Source organism: Oncorhynchus clarkii, unplaced genomic scaffold (genome assembly GCF_045791955.1).
Source record: "Oncorhynchus clarkii lewisi isolate Uvic-CL-2024 unplaced genomic scaffold, UVic_Ocla_1.0 unplaced_contig_4374_pilon_pilon, whole genome shotgun sequence".
In the NCBI taxonomy this organism is placed as follows: domain Eukaryota; kingdom Metazoa; phylum Chordata; class Actinopteri; order Salmoniformes; family Salmonidae; genus Oncorhynchus; species Oncorhynchus clarkii.
Genome location: NW_027261143.1, coordinates 20596 through 47659, shown reverse-complemented (window position 1 = coordinate 47659; position 27064 = coordinate 20596). Strand labels below are relative to the sequence as shown.

General features: G+C 52.1%; 1 protein-coding gene across 1 annotated transcript in view; it reads left to right on the top strand.

The window, feature by feature from the left end:
• Window positions 1–26766, top strand: part of LOC139405216 (1-phosphatidylinositol 4,5-bisphosphate phosphodiesterase beta-1-like) — a 154535-nt gene extending 127769 nt beyond the window's left edge. The window contains exon 15 of the mRNA XM_071147647.1: window positions 25478–26766. Coding sequence (XP_071003748.1) covers window positions 25478–25699 — 222 coding nt within the window. The 3' untranslated portion in view covers window positions 25700–26766. The remainder of the gene's footprint in view (window positions 1–25477) is intronic.
• The last annotated feature ends 298 nt before the right edge of the window (window positions 26767–27064 follow it).

The following is a 27064-nucleotide window of genomic DNA, read 5'->3' as shown; positions in this document are numbered from 1 at the left end:
AGAGACAGGGAGGGATAGACGGAGAGACAGGGAGGGATAGATGGAGAGACAGGGAGGGATAGAAAGAGAGACAGGGAGGGATAGAAGGAGAGACATGAGGGATAGACAGAGAGACAGGGAGGGATAGACGGAGAGACAGGGAGGGATAGACGGAGAGAGATAGACGGAGAGACAGGAGGGATAGACAGAGAGACAGGGAGGGATAGAAGGAGAGACAGGAGGGATAGACAGAGAGACAGGGTGGGATAGACGGAGAGACAGGGAGGGATAGACGGAGAGACAGGAGGGATAGACGGAGAGACAGGGAGGGATAGAAGGAGAGACAGGAGGGATAGACAGAGACAGGGATGGATAGACGGAGAGACAGGGAGGGATAGAAGGAGAGACAGGAGGGATAGACAGAGAGACAGGGAGGGATAGACAGAGAGACAGGAAGGATAGACGGAGAGACAGGAGGGATAGACGGAGAGACAGACAGGGAGAGACAGACAGGGATAGACGGAGAGACAGGGAGGGATAGAAGGAGACGGGAGGGATAGACGGAGAGACGGGAGGGATAGACGGAGAGACAGGGAGGGATAGACGGAGAAACAGAGAGGGATAGATGGAGAGACAGGGAGGGATAGAAGGAGAGACGGGAGGGATTGACGGAGAGACGAGAGGGATAGACGGAGAGAGAGGGAGGGATAGACGGAGAGACAGGAGGGATAGACAGAGAGACGGGGAGGGATAGACAGAGAGACAGGAGGAATAGACAGAGAGACAGGGAGGGATAGACAGAGAGACAGGAGGGATAGATGGAGAGCCAGGGAGGGATAGACTAAGAGACAGGGAGGGATAGACGGAGAGACAGGGAGGGATAGACGGAGAGACGGAGAGAGAGGGAGGGATAGACGCAGAGACAGGGAGGGATAGACGGAGAGACAGGGACAGATAGACGGAGATACAGGGAGAGATAGACAGAGAGACAGGGAGGGATAGACGGAGAGACAGGGAGGGATAGACGGAGAGACAGGGAGGGATAGACGGAGAGACAGGAGGGATAGACGGAGAGACAGGGAGGGATAGACGGAGAGACAGGGAGGGATAGACGGAGAGACAGGGAGGGATAGACGGAGAGACAGGGAGGGATAGACGGAGAGGCAGGGAGGGATAGACGGAGATACAGGGAGGGATAGACGGAGAGACGGAGAGAGAGGGAGGGATAGACGCAGAGACAGGGAGGGATAGACGGAGAGACAGGGAGGGATAGACGGAGAGACAGGGAGGGATAGACGGAGAGATGGAGAGAGGGAGGATAGACGGAGAGACAGGGAGGGATAGACGGAGAGACAGGGAGGGATAGATGGAGAGACGGAGAGAGAGGGATGATAGATGGAGAGACAGGGAGGGATAGACGGAGAGACAGGGACAGATAGACGGAGATACAGGGAGAGATAGACAGAGAGACAGGGCGGGATAGACGGAGAGACAGGGAGGGATAGACGGAGAGACAGGGAGGGATAGACGGAGAGACAGGAGGGATAGACGGAGAGACAGGGAGGGATAGACGGAGAGACAGGGAGGGATAGACGGAGAGACAGGGAGGGATAGACGGAGAGACAGGAGGGATAGACGGAGAGACAGGGAGGGATAGACGGAGAGACTGGGAGGGATAGACGGAGATACAGGGAGAGATAGACAGAGAGACAGGAGGAATAGACAGAGAGACAGGAGGAATAGACAGAGAGACAGGGAGGGATAGACAGAGAGACAGGAGGAATAGACAGAGAGACAGGGAGGGATAGACAGAGAGACAGGGAGGGATAGACGGAGAGACGGAGAGAGAGGGAGGGATAGACGCAGAGACAGGGAGGGATAGACGGAGAGACAGGGAGGGATAGACGGAGAGACAGGGAGGGATAGACGGAGAGATGGAGAGAGAGGGAGGATAGACGGAGAGACAGGGAGGGATAGACGGAGAGACAGGGAGGGATAGACGGAGAGACGGAGAGAGAGGGAGGGATAGACGCAGAGACAGGGAGGGATAGACGGAGAGACAGGGAGGGATAGACGGAGAGACAGGGAGGGATAGACGGAGAGATGGAGAGAGAGGGAGGATAGACGGAGAGACAGGGAGGGATAGACGGAGAGACAGGGAGGGATAGATGGAGAGACGGAGAGAGAGGGATGATAGATGGAGAGACAGGGAGGGATAGACGGAGAGACAGGGACAGATAGACGGAGATAAAGGGAGAGATAGACAGAGAGACAGGGAGGGATAGACGGAGAGACAGGGAGGGATAGACGGAGAGACAGGGAGGGATAGACGGAGAGACAGGAGGGATAGACGGAGAGACAGGGAGGGATAGACGGAGAGACAGGGAGGGATAGACGGAGAGACAGGGAGGGATAGACGGAGAGACAGGAGGGATAGACGGAGAGACAGGGAGGGATAGACGGAGAGACAGGGAGGGATAGACGGAGATACAGGGAGAGATAGACGGAGAGACAGGGAGGGATAGACGGAGAGACAGGGAGGGATAGACGGAGAGACAGGGAGGGATAGACGGAGAGACAGGAGGGATAGACTGAGAGACAGGGAGGGATAGACGGAGAGACAGGAGGGATAGACGGAGAGACAGGGAGGGATAGACGGAGAGACAGGGAGGGATAGACGGAGAGACAGGGGGGGATAGACGGAGAGACAGGAGGGATAGACGGAGAGACAGGGAGGGATAGACGGAGAGACGGAGGGATAGATGGAGAGCCAGGGAGGGATAGACTAAGAGACAGGGAGGGATAGACGGAGAGACAGGGAGGGATAGACGGAGAGACGGAGAGAGAGGGAGGGATAGACGCAGAGACAGGGAGGGATAGACGGAGAGACAGGGAGGGATAGACGGAGAGACAGGGAGGGATAGACGGAGAGATGGAGAGAGAGGGAGGATAGACGGAGAGACAGGGAGGGATAGACGGAGAGACAGGGAGGGATAGATGGAGAGACGGAGAGAGAGGGATGATAGATGGAGAGACAGGGAGGGATAGACGGAGAGACAGGGACAGATAGACGGAGATACAGGGAGAGATAGACAGAGAGACAGGGAGGGATAGACGGAGAGACAGGGAGGGATAGACGGAGAGACAGGGAGGGATAGACGGAGAGACAGGAGGGATAGACGGAGAGACAGGGAGGGATAGACGGAGAGACAGGGAGGGATAGACGGAGAGACAGGGAGGGATAGACGGAGAGACAGGAGGGATAGACGGAGAGACAGGGAGGGATAGACGGAGAGACAGGGAGGGATAGACGGAGATACAGGGAGAGATAGACGGAGAGACAGGGAGGGATAGACGGAGAGACAGGGAGGGATAGACGGAGAGACAGGGAGGGATAGACGGAGAGACAGGAGGGATAGACTGAGAGACAGGGAGGGATAGACGGAGAGACAGGAGGGATAGACGGAGAGACAGGGAGGGATAGACGGAGAGACAGGGAGGGATAGACGGAGAGACAGGGAGGGATAGACGGAGAGACAGGAGGGATAGACGGAGAGACAGGGAGGGATAGACGGAGAGACGGAGAGAGAGGGAGGGATAGACGCAGAGACAGGGAGGGATAGACGGAGAGACAGGGAGGGATAGACGGAGAGACAGGGAGGGATAGACGGAGAGATGGAGAGAGAGGGAGGATAAACGGAGAGACAGGGAGGGATAGACGGAGAGACAGGGAGGGATAGATGGAGAGACGGAGAGAGAGGGATGATAGATGGAGAGACAGGGAGGGATAGACGGAGAGACAGGGACAGATAGACGGAGATACAGGGAGAGATAGACAGAGAGACAGGGAGGGATAGACGGAGAGACAGGGAGGGATAGACGGAGAGACAGGGAGGGATAGACGGAGAGACAGGGAGGGATAGACGGAGAGACAGGGAGGGATAGACGGAGAGACAGGGAGGGATAGACGGAGAGACAGGAGGGATAGACTGAGAGACAGGGAGGGATAGACGGAGAGACAGGAGGGATAGACGGAGAGACAGGGAGGGATAGACGGAGAGACAGGGAGGGATAGACGGAGAGACAGGGAGGGATAGACGGAGAGACAGGAGGGATAGACGGAGAGACAGGGAGGGATAGACGGAGAGACGGAGAGAGAGGGAGGGATAGACGCAGAGACAGGGAGGGATAGACGGAGAGACAGGGAGGGATAGACGGAGAGACAGGGAGGGATAGACGGAGAGACGGAGAGAGAGGGAGGGATAGACGCAGAGACAGGGAGGGATAGACGGAGAGACAGGGAGGGATAGACGGAGAGACAGGGAGGGATAGACGGAGAGATGGAGAGAGAGGGAGGATAGACGGAGAGACAGGGAGGGATAGACGGAGAGACAGGGAGGGATAGATGGAGAGACGGAGAGAGAGGGATGATAGATGGAGAGACAGGGAGGGATAGACGGAGAGACAGGGACAGATAGACGGAGATACAGGGAGAGATAGACAGAGAGACAGGGAGGGATAGACGGAGAGACAGGGAGGGATAGACGGAGAGACAGGGAGGGATAGACGGAGAGACAGGAGGGATAGACGGAGAGACAGGGAGGGATAGACGGAGAGACAGGGAGGGATAGACGGAGAGACAGGGAGGGATAGACGGAGAGACAGGAGGGATAGACGGAGAGACAGGGAGGGATAGACGGAGAGACAGGGAGGGATAGACGGAGATACAGGGAGAGATAGACGGAGAGACAGGGAGGGATAGACGGAGAGACAGGGAGGGATAGACGGAGAGACAGGGAGGGATAGACGGAGAGACAGGAGGGATAGACTGAGAGACAGGGAGGGATAGACGGAGAGACAGGAGGGATAGACGGAGAGACAGGGAGGGATAGACGGAGAGACAGGGAGGGATAGACGGAGAGACAGGGAGGGATAGACGGAGAGACAGGAGGGATAGACGGAGAGACAGGGAGGGATAGACGGAGAGACGGAGAGAGAGGGAGGGATAGACGCAGAGACAGGGAGGGATAGACGGAGAGACAGGGAGGGATAGACGGAGAGACAGGGAGGGATAGACGGAGAGATGGAGAGAGAGGGAGGATAAACGGAGAGACAGGGAGGGATAGACGGAGAGACAGGGAGGGATAGATGGAGAGACGGAGAGAGAGGGATGATAGATGGAGAGACAGGGAGGGATAGACGGAGAGACAGGGACAGATAGACGGAGATACAGGGAGAGATAGACAGAGAGACAGGGAGGGATAGACGGAGAGACAGGGAGGGATAGACGGAGAGACAGGGAGGGATAGACGGAGAGACAGGAGGGATAGACGGAGAGACAGGGAGGGATAGACGGAGAGACAGGGAGGGATAGACGGAGAGACAGGGAGGGATAGACGGAGAGATGGAGAGAGAGGGAGGATAAACGGAGAGACAGGGAGGGATAGACGGAGAGACAGGGAGGGATAGATGGAGAGACGGAGAGAGAGGGATGATAGATGGAGAGACAGGGAGGGATAGACGGAGAGACAGGGACAGATAGACGGAGATACAGGGAGAGATAGACAGAGAGACAGGGAGGGATAGACGGAGAGACAGGGAGGGATAGACGGAGAGACAGGGAGGGATAGACGGAGAGACGGAGAGAGAGGGAGGGATAGACGCAGAGACAGGGAGGGATAGACGGAGAGACAGGGAGGGATAGACGGAGAGACAGGGAGGGATAGACGGAGAGATGGAGAGAGAGGGAGGATAGACGGAGAGACAGGGAGGGATAGACGGAGAGACAGGGAGGGATAGACGGAGAGACGGAGAGAGAGGGAGGGATAGACGCAGAGACAGGGAGGGATAGACGGAGAGACAGGGAGGGATAGACGGAGAGACAGGGAGGGATAGACGGAGAGATGGAGAGAGAGGGAGGATAGACGGAGAGACAGGGAGGGATAGACGGAGAGACAGGGAGGGATAGATGGAGAGACGGAGAGAGAGGGATGATAGATGGAGAGACAGGGAGGGATAGACGGAGAGACAGGGACAGATAGACGGAGATAAAGGGAGAGATAGACAGAGAGACAGGGAGGGATAGACGGAGAGACAGGGAGGGATAGACGGAGAGACAGGGAGGGATAGACGGAGAGACAGGAGGGATAGACGGAGAGACAGGGAGGGATAGACGGAGAGACAGGGAGGGATAGACGGAGAGACAGGGAGGGATAGACGGAGAGACAGGAGGGATAGACGGAGAGACAGGGAGGGATAGACGGAGAGACAGGGAGGGATAGACGGAGATACAGGGAGAGATAGACGGAGAGACAGGGAGGGATAGACGGAGAGACAGGGAGGGATAGACGGAGAGACAGGGAGGGATAGACGGAGAGACAGGAGGGATAGACTGAGAGACAGGGAGGGATAGACGGAGAGACAGGAGGGATAGACGGAGAGACAGGGAGGGATAGACGGAGAGACAGGGAGGGATAGACGGAGAGACAGGGGGGGATAGACGGAGAGACAGGAGGGATAGACGGAGAGACAGGGAGGGATAGACGGAGAGACGGAGGGATAGATGGAGAGCCAGGGAGGGATAGACTAAGAGACAGGGAGGGATAGACGGAGAGACAGGGAGGGATAGACGGAGAGACGGAGAGAGAGGGAGGGATAGACGCAGAGACAGGGAGGGATAGACGGAGAGACAGGGAGGGATAGACGGAGAGACAGGGAGGGATAGACGGAGAGATGGAGAGAGAGGGAGGATAGACGGAGAGACAGGGAGGGATAGACGGAGAGACAGGGAGGGATAGATGGAGAGACGGAGAGAGAGGGATGATAGATGGAGAGACAGGGAGGGATAGACGGAGAGACAGGGACAGATAGACGGAGATACAGGGAGAGATAGACAGAGAGACAGGGAGGGATAGACGGAGAGACAGGGAGGGATAGACGGAGAGACAGGGAGGGATAGACGGAGAGACAGGAGGGATAGACGGAGAGACAGGGAGGGATAGACGGAGAGACAGGGAGGGATAGACGGAGAGACAGGGAGGGATAGACGGAGAGACAGGAGGGATAGACGGAGAGACAGGGAGGGATAGACGGAGAGACAGGGAGGGATAGACGGAGATACAGGGAGAGATAGACGGAGAGACAGGGAGGGATAGACGGAGAGACAGGGAGGGATAGACGGAGAGACAGGGAGGGATAGACGGAGAGACAGGAGGGATAGACTGAGAGACAGGGAGGGATAGACGGAGAGACAGGAGGGATAGACGGAGAGACAGGGAGGGATAGACGGAGAGACAGGGAGGGATAGACGGAGAGACAGGGAGGGATAGACGGAGAGACAGGAGGGATAGACGGAGAGACAGGGAGGGATAGACGGAGAGACGGAGAGAGAGGGAGGGATAGACGCAGAGACAGGGAGGGATAGACGGAGAGACAGGGAGGGATAGACGGAGAGACAGGGAGGGATAGACGGAGAGATGGAGAGAGAGGGAGGATAAACGGAGAGACAGGGAGGGATAGACGGAGAGACAGGGAGGGATAGATGGAGAGACGGAGAGAGAGGGATGATAGATGGAGAGACAGGGAGGGATAGACGGAGAGACAGGGACAGATAGACGGAGATACAGGGAGAGATAGACAGAGAGACAGGGAGGGATAGACGGAGAGACAGGGAGGGATAGACGGAGAGACAGGGAGGGATAGACGGAGAGACAGGAGGGATAGACGGAGAGACAGGGAGGGATAGACGGAGAGACAGGGAGGGATAGACGGAGAGACAGGGAGGGATAGACGGAGAGACAGGAGGGATAGACGGAGAGACAGGGAGGGATAGACGGAGAGACTGGGAGGGATAGACGGAGATACAGGGAGAGATAGACAGAGAGACAGGAGGAATAGACAGAGAGACAGGAGGAATAGACAGAGAGACAGGGAGGGATAGACAGAGAGACAGGAGGAATAGACAGAGAGACAGGGAGGGATAGACAGAGAGACAGGAGGGATAGATGGAGAGCCAGGGAGGGATAGACTAAGAGACAGGGAGGGATAGACGGAGAGACAGGGAGGGATAGACGGAGAGACGGAGAGAGAGGGAGGGATAGACGCAGAGACAGGGAGGGATAGACGGAGAGACAGGGAGGGATAGACGGAGAGACAGGGAGGGATAGACGGAGAGATGGAGAGAGAGGGAGGATAGACGGAGAGACAGGGAGGGATAGATGGAGAGACGGAGAGAGAGGGATGATAGATGGAGAGACAGGGAGGGATAGACGGAGAGACAGGGACAGATAGACGGAGATACAGGGAGAGATAGACAGAGAGACAGGGAGGGATAGACGGAGAGACAGGGAGGGATAGACGGAGAGACAGGGAGGGATAGACGGAGAGACAGGAGGGATAGACGGAGAGACAGGGAGGGATAGACGGAGAGACAGGGAGGGATAGACGGAGAGACAGGGAGGGATAGACGGAGAGACAGGAGGGATAGACGGAGAGACAGGGAGGGATAGACGGAGAGACAGGGAGGGATAGACGGAGATACAGGGAGGGATTGACGGAGAGACAGGGAGGGATAGACGGAGAGACAGGGAGGGATAGACGGAGAGACAGGGAGGGATAGACGGAGAGACAGGAGGGATAGACTGAGAGACAGGGAGGGATAGACGGAGTTACAGGAGGGATAGACGAAGAGACAGGGAGGGATAGACGGAGAGACAGGGAGGGATAGACGGAGAGACAGGGAGGGATAGACGGAGAGACAGGAGGGATAGACGGAGAGACAGGGAGGGATAGACGGAGAGACAGGGAGGGATAGACGGAGATACAGGGAGAGATAGACGGAGAGACAGGGAGGGATAGACGGAGAGACAGGGAGGGATAGACGGAGAGACAGGGAGGGATAGACGGAGAGACAGGAGGGATAGACGGAGAGACGGAGAGAGAGGGAGGATAGGCGGAGAGACAGGGAGGGATAGACGGAGAGACAGGAGGGATAGACGAAGAGACAGGGAGGGATAGATGGAGAGACAGGGACGGATAGACGGAGATACAGGGAGGGATAGACGGAGAGACAAGAGGGATAGACGGAGAGACAGGGAGGGATAGACAGAGAGACAGGGAGGGATAGACGAAGAGACAGGAGGGATAGACAGAAAGACAGGAGGGATAGACAGAGAGACGGGGAGGGATAGATGGAGAGACGGGGAGGGATAGACGGAGAGAGAGGGAGGGATAGACGGAAAGACAGGAGGGATAGACAGAGAGACAGGGAGGGATAGACAGAGAGACAGGAGGGATAGATGGAGAGCCAGGGAGGGATAGACTAAGAGACAGGGAGGGATAGACGGAGAGACAGGGAGGGATAGACGGAGAGACGGAGAGAGAGGGAGGGATAGACGCAGAGACAGGGAGGGATAGACGGAGAGACAGGGAGGGATAGACGGAGAGACAGGGAGGGATAGACGGAGAGATGGAGAGAGAGGGAGGATAGACGGAGAGACAGGGAGGGATAGACGGAGAGACAGGGAGGGATAGATGGAGAGACGGAGAGAGAGGGATGATAGATGGAGAGACAGGGAGGGATAGACGGAGAGACAGGGACAGATAGACGGAGATACAGGGAGAGATAGACAGAGAGACAGGGAGGGATAGACGGAGAGACAGGGAGGGATAGACGGAGAGACAGGGAGGGATAGACGGAGAGACAGGAGGGATAGACGGAGAGACAGGGAGGGATAGACGGAGAGACAGGGAGGGATAGACGGAGAGACAGGGAGGGATAGACGGAGAGACAGGAGGGATAGACGGAGAGACAGGGAGGGATAGACGGAGAGACAGGGAGGGATAGACGGAGATACAGGGAGGGATTGACGGAGAGACAGGGAGGGATAGACGGAGAGACAGGGAGGGATAGACGGAGAGACAGGGAGGGATAGACGGAGAGACAGGAGGGATAGACTGAGAGACAGGGAGGGATAGACGGAGAGACAGGAGGGATAGACGAAGAGACAGGGAGGGATAGACGGAGAGACAGGGAGGGATAGACGGAGAGACAGGGAGGGATAGACGGAGAGACAGGAGGGATAGACGGAGAGACAGGGAGGGATAGACGGAGAGACAGGGAGGGATAGACGGAGATACAGGGAGAGATAGACGGAGAGACAGGGAGGGATAGACGGAGAGACAGGGAGGGATAGACGGAGAGACAGGGAGGGATAGACGGAGAGACAGGAGGGATAGACGGAGAGACGGAGAGAGAGGGAGGATAGACGGAGAGACAGGGAGGGATAGACGGAGAGACAGGAGGGATAGACGAAGAGACAGGGAGGGATAGACGGAGAGACAGGGACGGATAGACGGAGATACAGGGAGGGATAGACGGAGAGACAAGAGGGATAGACGGAGAGACAGGGAGGGATAGACAGAGAGACAGGGAGGGATAGACGAAGAGACAGGAGGGATAGACAGAGAGACAGGAGGGATAGACAGAGAGACGGGGAGGGATAGATGGAGAGACGGGGAGGGATAGACGGAGAGAGAGGGAGGGATAGACGGAAAGACAGGAGGGATAGACAGATGGACAGGGAGGGATAGACGGAGAGACAGGGAGGGATAGACGGAGAGACAGGGAGGGATAGACGGAGAGATGGAGAGAAAGGGAGGATAGATTTAGAGACAGGGAGAGATAGACGGAGAGACAGGAGGGATAGATGGAGAGACAGGGAGGGATAGATGGAGAGACAGGGAGGGAGGGATAGACTAAGAGACAGGGACGGATAGACGGAGAGACAGGGAGGGATAGACGGAGAGACAGGGAGTGATAGACGGAGAGACAGGGAGGGATAGACGGAGAGACAGGGAGGGATAGACGGAGAGACAGGGAGGGATAGACGGAGAGAGTGGGCGGGATAGACGGTGAGACAGGGCGGGATAGACGGAGAGACAGGGAGGGATTCGACAGAGAGACAGGGAGGGATAGACGGAGAGACAGGGACAGATAGACGGAGATACAGGGAGAGATAGACGGAGAGACAGGGAGGGATAGACGGAGAGACAGGGAGGGATAGGCGGAGAGACAGGGAGGGATAGACGGAGAGACAGGAGGGATAGACGGAGAGACAGGGAGGGATAGACGGAGAGACAGGGAGGGATAGACGGAGAGACGGAGAGAGAGGGAGGATAGACGGAGCGACAGGGAGGGATAGACGGAGAGACAGGAGGGATAGACGTAGAGACAGGGAGGGATAGACGGAGAGACAGGGACGGATAGACGGAGATACAGGGAGGGATAGACGGAGAGACAGGGAGGGATAGACGGAGAGACAGGAGGGATAGACGGAGAGACAGGGAGGGATAGACGGAGAGACAGGGACAGATAGACGGAGATACAGGGAGAGATAGACAGAGAGACAGGGAGGGATAGACGGAGAGACAGGGAGGGATAGACGGAGAGACAGGGAGGGATAGACGGAGAGACAGGAGGGATAGACGGAGAGACAGGGAGGGATAGACGGAGAGACAGGGAGGGATAGACGGAGAGACAGGGAGGGATAGACGGAGAGACAGGAGGGATAGACGGAGAGACAGGGAGGGATAGACGGAGAGCCAGGGAGGGATAGACGGAGATACAGGGAGGGATTGACGGAGAGACAGGGAGGGATAGACGGAGAGACAGGGAGGGATAGACGGAGAGACAGGGAGGGATAGACGGAGAGACAGGAGGGATAGACTGAGAGACAGGGAGGGATAGACGGAGAGACAGGAGGGATAGACGAAGAGACAGGGAGGGATAGACGGAGAGACAGGGAGGGATAGACGGAGAGACAGGGAGGGATAGACGGAGAGACAGGAGGGATAGACGGAGAGACAGGGAGGGATAGACGGAGAGACAGGGAGGGATAGACGGAGATACAGGGAGAGATAGACGGAGAGACAGGGAGGGATAGACGGAGAGACAGGGAGGGATAGACGGAGAGACAGGGAGGGATAGACGGAGAGACAGGAGGGATAGACGGAGAGACGGAGAGAGAGGGAGGATAGACGGAGAGACAGGGAGGGATAGACGGAGAGACAGGAGGGATAGACGAAGAGACAGGGAGGGATAGACGGAGAGACAGGGACGGATAGACGGAGATACAGGGAGGGATAGACGGAGAGACAAGAGGGATAGACGGAGAGACAGGGAGGGATAGACAGAGAGACAGGGAGGGATAGACGAAGAGACAGGGGGGATAGACAGAGAGACAGGAGGGATAGACAGAGAGACGGGGAGGGATAGATGGAGAGACGGGGAGGGATAGACGGAGAGAGAGGGAGGGATAGACGGAAAGACAGGAGGGATAGACAGATGGACAGGGAGGGATAGACGGAGAGACAGGGAGGGATAGACGGAGAGACAGGGAGGGATAGACGGAGAGATGGAGAGAAAGGGAGGATAGATTTAGAGACAGGGAGAGATAGACGGAGAGACAGGAGGGATAGATGGAGAGACAGGGAGGGATAGATGGAGAGACAGGGAGGGATAGACTAAGAGACAGGGACGGATAGACGGAGAGACAGGGAGGGATAGACGGAGAGACAGGGAGTGATAGACGGAGAGACAGGGAGGGATAGACGGAGAGACAGGGAGGGATAGACGGAGAGACAGGGAGGGATAGACGGAGAGAGAGGGAGGGATAGACGGAGAGACAGGGAGGGATAGACGGAGAGACAGGGAGGGATTCGACAGAGAGACAGGGAGGGATAGACGGAGAGACAGTGACAGATAGACGGAGATACAGGGAGAGATAGACGGAGAGACAGGGAGGGATAGACGGAGAGACAGGGAGGGATAGGCGGAGAGACAGGGAGGGATAGACGGAGAGACAGGAGGGATAGACGGAGAGACAGGGAGGGATAGACGGAGAGACAGGGAGGGATAGACGGAGAGACGGAGAGAGAGGGAGGATAGACGGAGCGACAGGGAGGGATAGACGGAGAGACAGGAGGGATAGACGAAGAGACAGGGAGGGATAGACGGAGAGACAGGGACGGATAGACGGAGATACAGGGAGGGATAGACGGAGAGACAGGGAGGGATAGACGGAGAGACAGGAGGGATAGACGGAGAGACAGGGAGGGATGGACAGAGAGACAGGGAGGGATAGACGAAGAGACAGGAGGGATAGACAGAGAGACGGGGAGGGATAGATGGAGAGACGGGGAGGGATAGACGGAGAGAGAGGGAGGGATAGACGGAAAGACAGGAGGGATAGACAGATGGACAGGGAGGGATAGACGGAGAGACAGGAGGGATAGACGGAGAGACAGGGAGGGATAGACGGAGATACAGGAAGGGATAGACGAAGAGATGGAGAGATAGGGAGGGATAGACGGAGAGACGGAGAGGGCTAAGAGAGTCGAGGACAGGATAGACAGATGGAGAGAGAGAGAGGGACAGAGAATGAGAGAAAGATAATTAAAATGAGGGAGCATGAGAGAGAAAATGTCCAGTGGCTTTATTATGGCCCAAATGGATCTGGCTGTTGCTCTTGTTTCTGGACACAAAAACAGAGAAAGACCCTTTATCTGAAAACCATCATTCCTTCCTTCCTTCCTCCCTCTCTCTCTCTCTCTCTCTCTCTCTCTATACTCTCCGCCTTTATCCCACTCTCTCTTTCTCAGTATTCCCCTCCTTCCCTCTTCCTCCCTCTCTCTCTCTCTATACTCTCCGGCTTTATCCCACTCTCTCTCTTCCTCATTCTTCCCCTCCTTCCCTCTTCCTCCCTCTCTCTCTCTACTCTCCCCCTTTATCCCACTCTCTCTCTTTCTCATTCTTCCCCTCCTTCCCTCTTCCTCCCTCTCTCTCTCTACTCTCCGCCTTTATCCCACTCTCTCTCTTCGTCATTCTTCCCCTCCTTCCCTCTTCCTCCCTCTCTCTCTCTATGCCTCTCTCTACTCTCGCCCTTTATCCAACTCTCTCTCTTCCTCATTCTTCCCCTCCTTCCCTCTTCCTCCCTCTCTCTCTCTACTCTCCCCCTTTATCCCACTCTCTCTCTTCCTCATTCTTCCCCTCCTTCCCTTTTCCTCCCTCTCTATACTCTCCCCCTTTATCCCACTCTCTCTCTTCCTCATTCTTCCCCTCATTCCCTCTTCATCCCTCTCTATACTCTCCCCCTTTATCCCACTCTCTCTCTTCCTCATTCTTCCCCTCCTTCCCTCTTCCTCTCTCTCTTTCTCTCTACTCCCCCCCCTTTATCCCACTCTCTCTCTTCCTCATTCTTCCCCTCCTTCCCTCTTCCTCCCTCTCTCTACTCTCCCCCTTTATCCCACTCTCTCTCTTCCTCATTCTTCCTCTCCTTCCTTCTTCCTCCCTCTCTCTCTCAATGCCTCTCTCTACTCTCCCCCTTTATCCCACTCTCTCTCTTCCTCATTCTTCCCCTCCTTCCAGCTTCCTCCCTCTCTATACTCTCCCCCTTTATCCCACTCTCTCTCTTCCTCATTCTTCTCCTCCTTCCCTCTATCTCTCTCTACTCTACCCCTTTATCCCACTCTCTCTCTTCCTCATTCTTCCCCTCCTTCCCTCTTCCTCCCTCTCTATACTCTCTCCCTTTATCCCACTCTCTCTCTTCCTCATTCTTCCCCTCCTTCCCTCTTCCTCCCTCTCTCTCTCTATGCCTCTCTCAGACTGTTGGCGGTCATGGCTTCCCTCATCACTGCCTTTGGTCTGCTCCTCTCTCCATTCCATAGGGTCACATCAATAATTAATACACACACACACACACACACACACACACACACACACACACACACACACACACACACACACACACACACACACACACACACACGCACACACACACACGCACACACACACTCTCTGCCCACAGGGAACATTGTTACTCCCAGAGGAAAGCCGATGCAGTGAGACAAAGCCTTTTGTCACACTTTTGTGTCTACGTGTGTTTGTGTGTGTGTGTGTGTGAGTATATCTGCATGTGTGTGTGTTGCGTGCCAGGTTACACTCCTGCTTGCCTGTGGTGTTGGATGACAGGGCTGCTGTTTAAGCTCAAACCATGGTGCTCACCCTCTGAGGCAGATATGGCAGGATGTGTGTGCGCACGCGCGTGTGTGTGTGTGTCTGTGTTGGCTAATGAAGGTGTCTTGAAAGGTTTCACATCTCTTGTTGTCCTGCTGGAAACCCTCCCCTCTACATCATTGTATAATAGTTCCACGTTGTCACAATGAGCCTGCTCTACATATCAGCATTACTATAAGAATAGAAGGAAAAACTGAGGGAGAGAGGAATAGAAAGAATGGGATGGGGGGGGGGGGGGGGGGAGGGGGGTAGAGAAAGAGAGGAGAGAAAAGACAGCAGTATAAAAACCTGTCCGTTCTCTAGTCGAGGAACAATTGAGTCCTGGACAAATATACTTAACTCTGTACAGAATAATCTTGGCTAAAGCCCAACACAGACAAATAAACAATTCATAAAGCCCATATCTCTCTCTCTCTCTCTCTCTCTCTCTCTCTCTCTCTCTCTCTCTCTCTCTCTCGCTCTCTCGCTCTCTCTCTCTCTCTCTCTCGCTCTCTCCCCTTCATTATGCCTCTCCTGTGGACCACTGGAAAGAATGCAAATGGTTCTTAAGCAACCCCTCAGACAGCCAGCACACACATTTCAGAGTGGTGACCCCTCATTCACCTCCTGGTCACGGAGAGCCTAATTGGACTGTGTTTGGATATATCTAGGACAGGAGGGGACAAACACACAGTGTGGCATATATCACAGGAGTGGGTTGGAACTGCTAGGGTTGAAAATGGACTGGGTTCTGCTGTACCTAAACCATGTTACAGTACCAGAAGATTGCCCAGCAGCTTTTAAATGGATCCGTATTCCTTATTAAGTGCACTCTGCGGGCCCTAGGTCCCTATGTAGGGAAAAGGTTGCCATTTGGGATGCAGGCCCATAAGTACACAATTCTTTAAAAAATATATATATTTTTTTAATTTAACCCCTTTTCTCCCCAATTTATCCAATTGTTTTAGTAGCTACTATCTTGTCTCATCACTACAACTCTCGGGAGAGACGAAGATTGAAAGCCATGCGTCCTCCGATACACAACGCAACCAAGCCGCACTGCTTATTAAGACAGCGCGCATCCAACCCGGAAGCCAGCCGCACCAATGTGCCGGAGGAAACACAGTTCACCTGGCAACCTTTGTTAACGTGCACTGCGCCCGCTACAAATATACTTAACTCTGTACACAGGAGTCGCTGGTGCGCGATGAGACAAGGACATCCCTACCGGGCAAACCCTCCCTAACCCAGACAATGTGCATCGCCCCACGGACCTCCCGGTCGCGGCCGGTTGTGACAGAGCCTGGGCGCGAACCCAGAGTCTCTGGTGGAGTCGCTGGTGCGCGATGAGACAAGGATATCCCTACCGGCCAAACCCTCCCTAACCCAGACAATGCTAGGCCAATTGTGCGTCGCCCCACGGACCTCCCGGTCGCGACAGAGCCTGGGCGCGAACCCAGAGTCTCTGGTGGAACAGCTGGCACTGCAGTACAGCGCCCTTAACCACTGCGCCACCCGGGAGGCCTAACACAGGTGGATTCTGAATCCTTAATGATGGATGTTATCACTGGTGGCCAAACATCCTCCTGGACAGCTCCCCTCCCGCAGGGTTTTGTTCCAGCCCTAATCTAACACACCTGATTCTACTAATCAGCTGCTCCCTGGGACCTTGCGTGTGTAGGGCTGGAGTAAAAGCCTGCAGAGTAGGCTTAGCCACCAATGTAATACATGTTGAGTGCTGCTGTTATGTAACCTGTCTTACTAGCTCTAGTACTGAGAGTGACAAGAAGCCACACATTCATTTGGAACCGAATTTAGTTCCGAGGCCCTCCGACACACACACACACACACCGCTTCCCTCGATGGCGCCTCAGAATGAGGACAGATGGTGAAAGTCATCCAGTATAGTATTTTAAGAAAGGCAGAAGTGAGTGTGTGTGTGTTTTGACAGATGATGGGTCTTCTGAGGAGATACCGTATTTAAGTGCTCGTTTGGATCCAAGCGGAAACCACACACACGAACACAAACACTGCGCTGGTCTCTGAAGGGCAGTTGAGGTTGCTCAGTCAGATCCGGACACCTGATGAGACCTTCTATTAGACAGCACTGTTGGAGGAGGCTCAGCTCTCCACTATGTTGGATGCCGCATTGAGAGGGGTGGGAGAAGAAATGGAGACTGACAGAAAGCGAGAGAAAGAAAGAGACCCTGCTAGCTCCATCTGCTCCCCCTCTCCTCCCTCTTCACTCCATCCCTGTGACTTTTAATTACCTCAGCTGTCACTCCACCCCCAGGTGATAACGAGGTGTGGTGTTCGTCACACCCCTGTACCCAACACACACACACACACCCTGTCCCAACCCACACACCTCGTCCTGATACACAACCAGTCTCCAACATCTACACACCCTGTCCCCAACCGACACACACACACCCTGTCCCAACCCACACACCTCGTCCTGATACACAACCTGTCTCCAACATCTACACACACCCTGTCCCCAACCGACACACACACACCCTGTCCACAACCGACACACACACACCCTGTCCACAACCGACACACACACACCCTGTCCACAACCGACACACACACACCCTGTCCACAACCGACACACACACACACACACACACACACACACACACACACACACACACACACACACACACACACACACACACACACACACACACACACACCCTGTCCACAACCGACACACACACACCCTGTCCCAACCCACACACCTCATCCTGATACACAACCTGTCTCCAACTGACACATACACACCCTGTCCCAACCCACACACCTCGTCCTGATACACAACCTGTCTCCAACATCTACACACACCCTGTCCCCAACCGACACACACACACCCTGTCCACAACCGACACACACACCCTGTCCACAACCGACACACACACACCCTGTCCACAACCGACACACACACACCCTGTCCACAACCGACACACACACACACACACACACACACACACACACACACACACACACACACACACACACCTGTCCACAACCGACACACACACACCCTGTCCCAACCCACACACCTCGTCCTGATACACAACCTGTCTCCTACTGACACATACACACCCTGTCCCAACCCACACACCTCGTCCTGATACACAACCTGTCTCCAACATCTACACACACCCTGTCCCCAACCGACACACACACACCCTGTCCACAACCGACACACACACACCCTGTCCACAACCGACACACACACACCCTGTCCACAACCGACACACACACACCCTGTCCACAACCGACACACACACACACACACACACACACACACACACACACACACACACACACACACACACCCTGTCCACAACCGACACACACACACCCTGTCCACAACCGACACACACACACCCTGTCCACAACCGACACACACACACTCTGTCCACAACCGACACACACACACACACACACACACACACACACACACACACACACACACACACACACACACACACACACACACACACACACACACACAGTACACAATCTCTCTCTCTCACACACACACACACACACAGTACACAATCTCTCTCTCACACTCACGCGTGCGGCAGACTGTCCCTTCCTAAGTGGGTCAGCAGCAGGGAGGAGACGGGCTGCAGAGCGAAGCGTCTTTAGCCATCTGTCAAAACACTCTTCCTGGAAGGTCACCTTGGGGTGTGTGGTCTGATCAGGGCAGAGGTCACCTTAGGCTCCCGTATGAATGTGACACACACACACCTTAGAAAAGGTGGTCCAATCAGAGCAGACACCACTTCAAGCTCGGTTAGCGAAAGAGTAAGGGGAGACGAATTAGAATAGAACTGCCCTGTCCCAGGTAATGGAGACCTGCCTTCAGCTTCACTTCACAAGTTACATGAAATCATCTCATCTTCACGTATTTATGTGTCTAGTAGGTAGAGGGTGTGTTTGTTTTTAAACCAACGTGTGATGCATGATGATAAGATATGTGTTGCATCCTAATCTGCTCCCTTTTCCCGATACACCTAAGTATACGAAACATCAAGAACACCTGCTCTTTCCGTGACATAGACTGACCAGGTGAATCCAGGTGAAAGCTATGATCCCTTATTGATGTCACTTGTTAAATCCACTTCAATCAGTGTAGATGAAGGGGAGGAGACAGGATAAAGAAGGATTTTTAAGCCTTGAGAGAATCGGGACATGGATTGTTTACGTGTGGCCAGCATCCCCGTTGAGCGCTTTCGACACATTGCAGAGTCCTGTTGAGGCTGTTCTGATATTGCAAAGTGTTCCTAATGTTTGGTATACTCGGTGCACTACATTGAGGACTGATGAAAAGTAGTGCTCTATATAGGGGATAGGGTGCCATTTAGGACGCAGATGACTAAATGTATTATTTCCATGGTACAGAGGCAGGTTCTGTCACTGAGAACAGCTTGTCCTACGTGAGGAGGAGTGGAATCAGAAAGATGTGTCAGAGTCTGTTTGGATCAGGTGGAGACTTAATGGAGGGAAAGTCAAGTGTAAAGGAAAGGACTGAATGTCTGGAAGGACAAGTGGTTCCTCCTTGTTCCTGAAGAGTCCGTGGAGGAGTAATCACCTCTCACTCACCTCACCTGTCCTCTAGTCTATGTGATTGACTTCATTCCTCTCTCCTCCATACAGCCCTCTCTCCTTTCCTCACTCCAATTCCTAGTTGGATTGTCTTCATCCATCTCTCCTCCTCTATCCAGTCCTCCAGTGGGATAGTCTTCATCCCTCTCTCCTTTCCTCACTCCAATTCCTAGTTGGATTGTCTTCATCCATCTCTCCTCCTCTATCCAGTCCTCCAGTGGGATAGTCTTCATCCATCTCTCCTCCTCTATCCAGTCCTCCAGTGGGATAGTCTTCATCCATCTCTCCTCCTCTATCCAGTCCTCCAGTGGGATAGTCTTCATCCATCTCTCCTCCTCTATCCAGTCCTCCAGTGGGATTGTCTTCATCCATCTCTCCTCCTCTATCCAGTCCTCCAGTGGGATAGTCTTCATCCCTCTCTCCTCCTCTATCCAGTCCTCCAGTGGGATAGTCTTCATCCCTCTCTCCTTTCCTCACTCCAATTCCTAGTTGGATTGTCTTCATCCATCTCTCCTCCTCTATCCAGTCCTCCAGTGGGATAGTCTTCATCCATCTCTCCTCCTCTATCCAGTCCTCCAGTGGGATAGTCTTCATCCATCTCTCCTCCTCTATCCAGTCCTCCAGTGGGATTGTCTTCATCCATCTCTCCTCCTCTATCCAGTCCTCCAGTGGGATAGTCTTCATCCATCTCTCCTCCTCTATCCAGTCCTCCAGTGGGATAGTCTTCATCCATCTCTCCTCCTCTATCCAGTCCTCCAGTGGGATAGTCTTCATCCATCTCTCCTCCTCTATCCAGTCCTCCAGTGGGATAGTCTTCATCCCTCTCTCCTTTCCTCACTCCAATTCCTAGTTGGATTGTCTTCATCCATCTCTCCTCCTCTATCCAGTCCTCCAGTGGGAGAGTCTTCATCCATCTCTCCTCCTCTATCCAGTCCTCCAGTGGGATAGTCTTCATCCATCTCTCCTCCTCTATCCAGTCCTCCAGTGGGATTGTCTTCATCCATCTCTCCTCCTCTATCCAGTCCTCCAGTGGGATAGTCTTCATCCATCTCTCCTCCTCTATCCAGTCCTCCAGTGGGATAGTCTTCATCCCTCTCTCCTTTCCTCACTCCAATTCCTAGTTGGATTGTCTTCATCCATCTCTCCTCCTCTCCCCAGTCCTCCAGTGGGATAGTCTCCATCCCTCTCTCCTCCTCTCCCCAGTCCTCCAGTGGGATAGTCTTCATCCCTCTCTCCTCCTCTCCCCAGTCCTCCAGTGGGATAGTCTTCATCCCTCTCTCCTCCTCTCCCCAGTACTCCAGTTGGATAGTCTTCATCCCTCTCTCCTCCTCTATCCAGTCCTCCAGTGGGATAGTCTTCATCCCTCTCTCCTCCTCTCTCCAGTCCTCCAGTGGGATAGTCTTCATCCCTCTCTCCTCCTCTCCCCAGTCCTCCAGTGGGATAGTCATCATCCCTCTCTCCTCCTCTCCCATCCTCCAGTTGGATAGTCTTCATCCCTCTCTCCTCCTCTCCCCAGTCCTCCAGTGGGATAGTCTTCATCCATCTCTCCTCCTCTCCCCAGTCTTCCAGTTGGATAGTCTTCATCCCTCTCTCCTCCTCTCCCCAGTCCTCCAGTGGGATAGTCTTCATCCGTCTCTGCCTGTGTCTCACACAAGTGTCTCTTAACACCTGGAGGCTTCTCTGTACACACATGTTTGGATTTGAACAGCCCCACTCTCAAGAATGACTCCTTGGATTGGAGTGGGACTGAGGTTAATTAATATTGGATCACTTCACTGTAGTTTGATTGTGTATAAAAGGTGTATTACCCACAAAGACAGCCATAGTCCTGACCATTAGCCCACAAGCCATTTGGCGATACATTAATCGTAGGGTTGTTTTGATGAGTAAGTAATCCTACAAAGATCGTGTGTTTTTTTTGGCGCGAGTCTACCGCTGTAAGATCAGAGAGTTATTCAAATCAGCCTTTTTTTCCCATCTCATGTAATGCGACGAGCCTCAGTTGAGCGCTTAGATTCTGACATGGTCCTAATTCAAATGTGTTCTTAATTGGCTCACCTGTATAAATAAAAGGTAAACATTTTTACAAGGACCATGTATTTGAAAATACAAAATGTCAAGGAAACAGTTAGTTGAATCCAAATATATGATCATTAGCACATGGCTTGGATGGCTGTTAGATATGAATCTTAATATAGCCTATAGCATAGAATGAAATACATTAGAGACAAAGAATCACCTCAACATTAGTGTAGACAACTTTAGCAGCTTCAAAATGAGTAACAGATACACTGCGTGTTCCAAACAATAGGAACACCTTTCTAATGTTGAGTTGCACCCCCCCCCAGAACAGCCTCAGTTCGTTGGGGCATGGACTTTACAAAGTGTTGCAAATGATCCATAGCTGTATCATGATGACTCCAATGCTTCCCCCAGTATGTGGACACCCTTTCCAATGAGTTTGGGTTTGTTGCCGACAGGTGTATAAGATCGAGCACACAGCCACGCACTCTCCATAGACAAACATTGGCAGTAGAAATGGCCTTACTGAAGAGCTCAGTGACTTTCAACGTGGCACCGTCATAGGATGCCACCTTTCCAACAAGTCAGTTTGTCAAATTTCTGCCCTGCTAGAGCTGACCCGGTCAACTGTAAGTGCTGTTATTGTGAAGTGAAAATTTCTAGGAGCAACAACGGCTCAGCCGTGAAGTGGTAGGCCACACAAGCTCACAGAACGGGACCGGCGAGTGCTGAAGCGTGTATCGCGGAAAGATCGCCTGTCCTTGGTTGTAACCTTCACTACCGAGTTCCAAACTGCCTCTGGAAGCAACGTCAGCACAACAACTGTTCGTTGGGAGTTTAATGAAATGGGTTAACATTGCCGAGCAGCCACACACAAGCCTAAGATCACCCACCATGCGCAATGCCATGCGTTGGCTGGAAACGCGTTCTCTGTAGTGATGAATCACACTTCACCATCTGGTAGTCCGACGGACGAATCTGGGTTTGGTTGATGCAAGTAGAAAGCTACCTGTCCCAATGCATAGTGCCAACTGTAAAGTTCGGTGGAGGGGGAAAAATGGCCTGGGGCTGTTTATCATGGTTCGGGCTAGGCCCCTTAGTTCCAGTGAAGGGAAATCTTAACGCTACAGCATAGAATAACATTTTACACGATTCTGTGCTTCCAACTTTGTGGCGATAGTTTGGGGAAGGCCCTTTCCTGTTTTAGCATGATAATGCCCCCGTGCACAAAGCGCGGTCCATACAGAAATGGTTTGTCGAGATCGTTGTGGAAGAACTTGACTGGCCTGCACAGAGCCCTGACCTCAACCCCATTGAATACATTTGGGATTAATTGGAATGCCGACTGCGAGCCATGCCTAATCGCTCCAACCTCACTAATACGCTTGTTGCTGAATGGAATTAAGTCCCCACTGCAATGTTCCAACATCTAGTGGAAAGCGTTCCCAGAAGAGTGGAGGCTGTTATTTATAGCAGTAAAGGGGGGACCAACTCCATATTAACGCCCATGATTTTAGACGAGTAGGTGTCCATATACTTTTGATCATATAGTTTATATAAAACACAGGACAATCATGCTTTTGACGGCACTGGGCCATTAAGAACATAATTTCCAACCAAAGAAGTAGCAAAGATGGTACTATGACCTTGTCTGAATCCTGACTGGTGTACATATAGAATACATTTCGTAGTTTAAAAGGATCTAAGTTGAGTTGGCAAGAGAGTTTGGAAATGGGGCGATAATTATTTAGGTCACACGGGTCACCAACATTGTGAAGGGGAAGTATATTGGCTGCCTTCCAGACCCTCGGGATGGTACCAGAAATAATTCTAAGGTTAAAGCTGCAATATGTGACGTAGAAATGTTAGTAATAGATCTGTCATTCTCATTGAAAGCAAGTCTAAGACGTGGTGGATATGTTCTATGTGCTCTATTTCTATGGTACCCGTTCTTAAGTTTCGTTTTTGTGACTTTTACTTTAGGTTTTCTACACCAGCTTCAAAAAGCTGAAAATACTATATTTTTGGTTATGGAAAATATATTTCACAGCAGTTTAGATGGTACAATGATTCTCTACACTCTACTTGCTTGTTTTGTCACGTAAACTGAAAATAGGCAAACGATTACAATTTTAGCAACCAGAAAATGGCGGAGCGATTTCTGCATAGTGCACCCTTAAAAATGTGTTAAAGGTTCTGTAATCAGATGAGCAGAAAGCTGCAGCGAGAAAGGACCAGGCAAATCAGCCCCAGTGGATTCTTTTTTTACATCAACGTAGCGCAAGGCCTCCAGCACATCACAGGTAGAAAGTTGTTGAAATGAAAACAAAGAAGAAGTTGACGGAACTTCCATAGAGCCAACTGGAGGCTGGAAGAGGGGCAGGCAGTCGACTATCTCACCAGGGTCAATTAAACCACCATTTCTTTCAAATAAAAAGCCTGCCGAGATAAAGGCTTTATTTCTCATTTTACTCAGTAATGATGTCAGTCTGACACAACTTGCTTATGCAGGAAAGGAATTTCCTCTCCTCTGTGCGTTAACTGATTTCCAAAATTTAGACGGATCACCAGCAGAGTCTGAGATAGATTTGGCTTTCTTGATTGAGGAAGTGCATCTATTTCATAATTGCCTGAAAAGCTGCCAATCAGCTACAGGTGGTCAGGTGGTAAATCCCAGATAAATGTGTATTTTGGTTTATGGACACGTGTAAATACCAGAAGTGGTATTTAGAGAACGTGAAGCCACCTCTCCCAATTTTTTTCAGTCTGTTACACTTGAAGATTTTGTTATCAGCAATGTCAATGTCCTTATCCAGGATCGAGCCGTTTAGCCAAGTCTCTATGAGGACCATAATATCCGAGCTCGTGTCATGCACCCACATATAAGGAAGGTCCATCTTTGACATCAAACTTCATACTCTACGTTGACAGCCCGAGCCCTCTACGCAATTTGAAAACAGGGGGGGGTATCCATATTTGTGGTATTTGAAGAAAAAAAAAGGCACTGGACAAACTTACCACAGTGGGCTTCCGAATTGGGCTAACTGTAACAGAGCTAACATATCACTAACAACACCATTGTGAATATGGATGTCTGTAGCAGTACGATGATAACTCTCTGAAATAGTGGGAATGGGGAGAATTACCTGAGCAGGGGTTGGGCTGTTTTCTTAGGCTCTTAGATTGTGATGTGGTTCATCTTTGCTGCTCTCCTTTAATTATGGCCCTCCCCTGGGACGCAGCAGGGTAGTTAAACAGAGAAATCAGCATTAAAGCAATTATTGGATCAGAATGAATACAATCCTGTCATCTGTAATCATTAGCGGCGGCTATGCCTGGGAGAAAACAGACTGTATCCTTCTCTCTCTCTCTCTGACTTCCCCGTCTGTCTGTCAGAAGGCAAGGAGCTCAGTAACGTTATTACTAATTGAGGTAGAGAAAATGTAACAACAGAAAACCTGTTGACCGGTAACATCAACTCAGCCGGTCCATATCAGTCATCACTAGTCAATGCCACCATATTATTTTCTCCTCTTCAGTTACACAGTACCAGGGGTAGCAAGGACAAGTTCAGTATATAATGATGTAGGCCCACTCTGTTGGTTTTGTAGACCCATACCGTTTGTCCTCTCCCTGTTGCTGCTTATAGACCCATTCTCTGTCTTCTCTCCTTCCTGTAGCTGCAGAGAGGTGGACCAGGACCAGTTCTCTTTGTAGCTGTAGTTCTCTTGCTACGGTTTGTTCTGTGGTTCTATTTGGTTCTGTTGTAGAACCATACTTTGTTCTCTTCTCTCCCAATAGCTGCAGACCGAGCTGGACCAGGAGTACCAGGACAAGTTCAGACGGTTGCCCCTAGAGATCCAGGAGTTTGTCCAGGACAGCAGCAAGGCCAAGCTTAGCGACGACAGTACCCATGGCAACCTGTCTGTCTCCTCGACGACTGAGAGGCTCAACCACAAAGCGTCCCAGTCAGAGGATGATACAGAAGACTCGTCGGAAAGAGTGTTTGACACACCCCTTTAAGACAAATCTGAAATGACACCCTTTTCCCTATATAGTGCAGTACTTTTGGCCGGAGCCTCATATAAAGACTGTCCAAAAGTAGTGCACTATATAGGGAATAGGCTTTAGAGACGAAACCTCATTAGAGACTAAACCGTCCCCTTCCTCTGAATTGGACAGTTCTGGTTGGTCGTTCGAGGTGAAAATTGCCATTCTAGGGACAGATTACCCTGCGCTAACTCCTAACCTGAACCAGTAGGGAGGTTAAACAATATCTGACCATGGACCAGTAATAGGGAGTACCTACTCTGTAGTTCTATTCAGATATGTAAATACTTGTTTTGTATTTGTGTGTTTTTGTTGTTTTGCTCCGGGGCGGTGCAGACACAGGATACGTGTATGTGTGACTCGGCACTAACTATGCGCAGGAACTAAGTTACATACTTGAACCATTGCACAGACAGAATCATTTCTTAAAAATAAAAATAAATGTTTTTAATGTGTTCCTACTTTTTAAAAAGGACAATGTATTAGGTGTTAGATTACGTTCTCACAATGCTGACTATAGTGTAGGTCAGTCAGTGGTGCCAATGTTTTGATTTCACTGTGCACTTAGAGAATAGTTATGAGTATCATTGATTTGACATTGGTTAAGACCAGGGCAATGTTGAATTTGTAACGTACAATGGCACTGCAATGTAAAGTGATTGCATTGCAAGCCCCAAATAAAGTCCAGGCACAGCAAGTCAATTTCAACTTCCTGTCCAACCACTGTGGACACAGCCTTTATTTTCTTTATTTAAAAGTACGAATCGCTCCTAATTTATATTTTGCACTGAAGGCTTTCTACAGAACTAACTCTTCTGTTCTATCGTCGCCACCAAGCACTGGAGGCTTGCTGGTTCTATTTCTTCCTCACAAAAGTAAGTCTACTCTGTGTTGCTGCTACCTTGTTTTAATACTAATTTTGTCCTATTTTGCTTTGTAAGATATATTGGCCTGGTCGAGACGTACTTATTTTATCGTTTTGATTTTCTCATTTTTGTAATGCTTTTGACACGTTAGCGTTTAGATTGTTTATGGTTAATCCTGCCGTGGAGGGGTGGGGGGGTGCGGAGGGAGGGGAAATGGATGGGAGGGGCTGAGGGATGGAGGGAGGGTGATCTGGGATGGAGGGAGGGTGATGAGGGATGGAGGGAGGGTGATGAGGGATGGAGGGAGGATGATGAGGGAGAGTAAATCACGTATCTGCATGCCGTTGAACTATTGTAAATGTTACTGTAGCAGAGAAGACGTAACGTAAATGTAAAATGTACATTTCTCTGTCCTCTTGTACAGCAGATCACTAACCTGACCTTAATGATTTGAAATCAAACTGAAACTGCA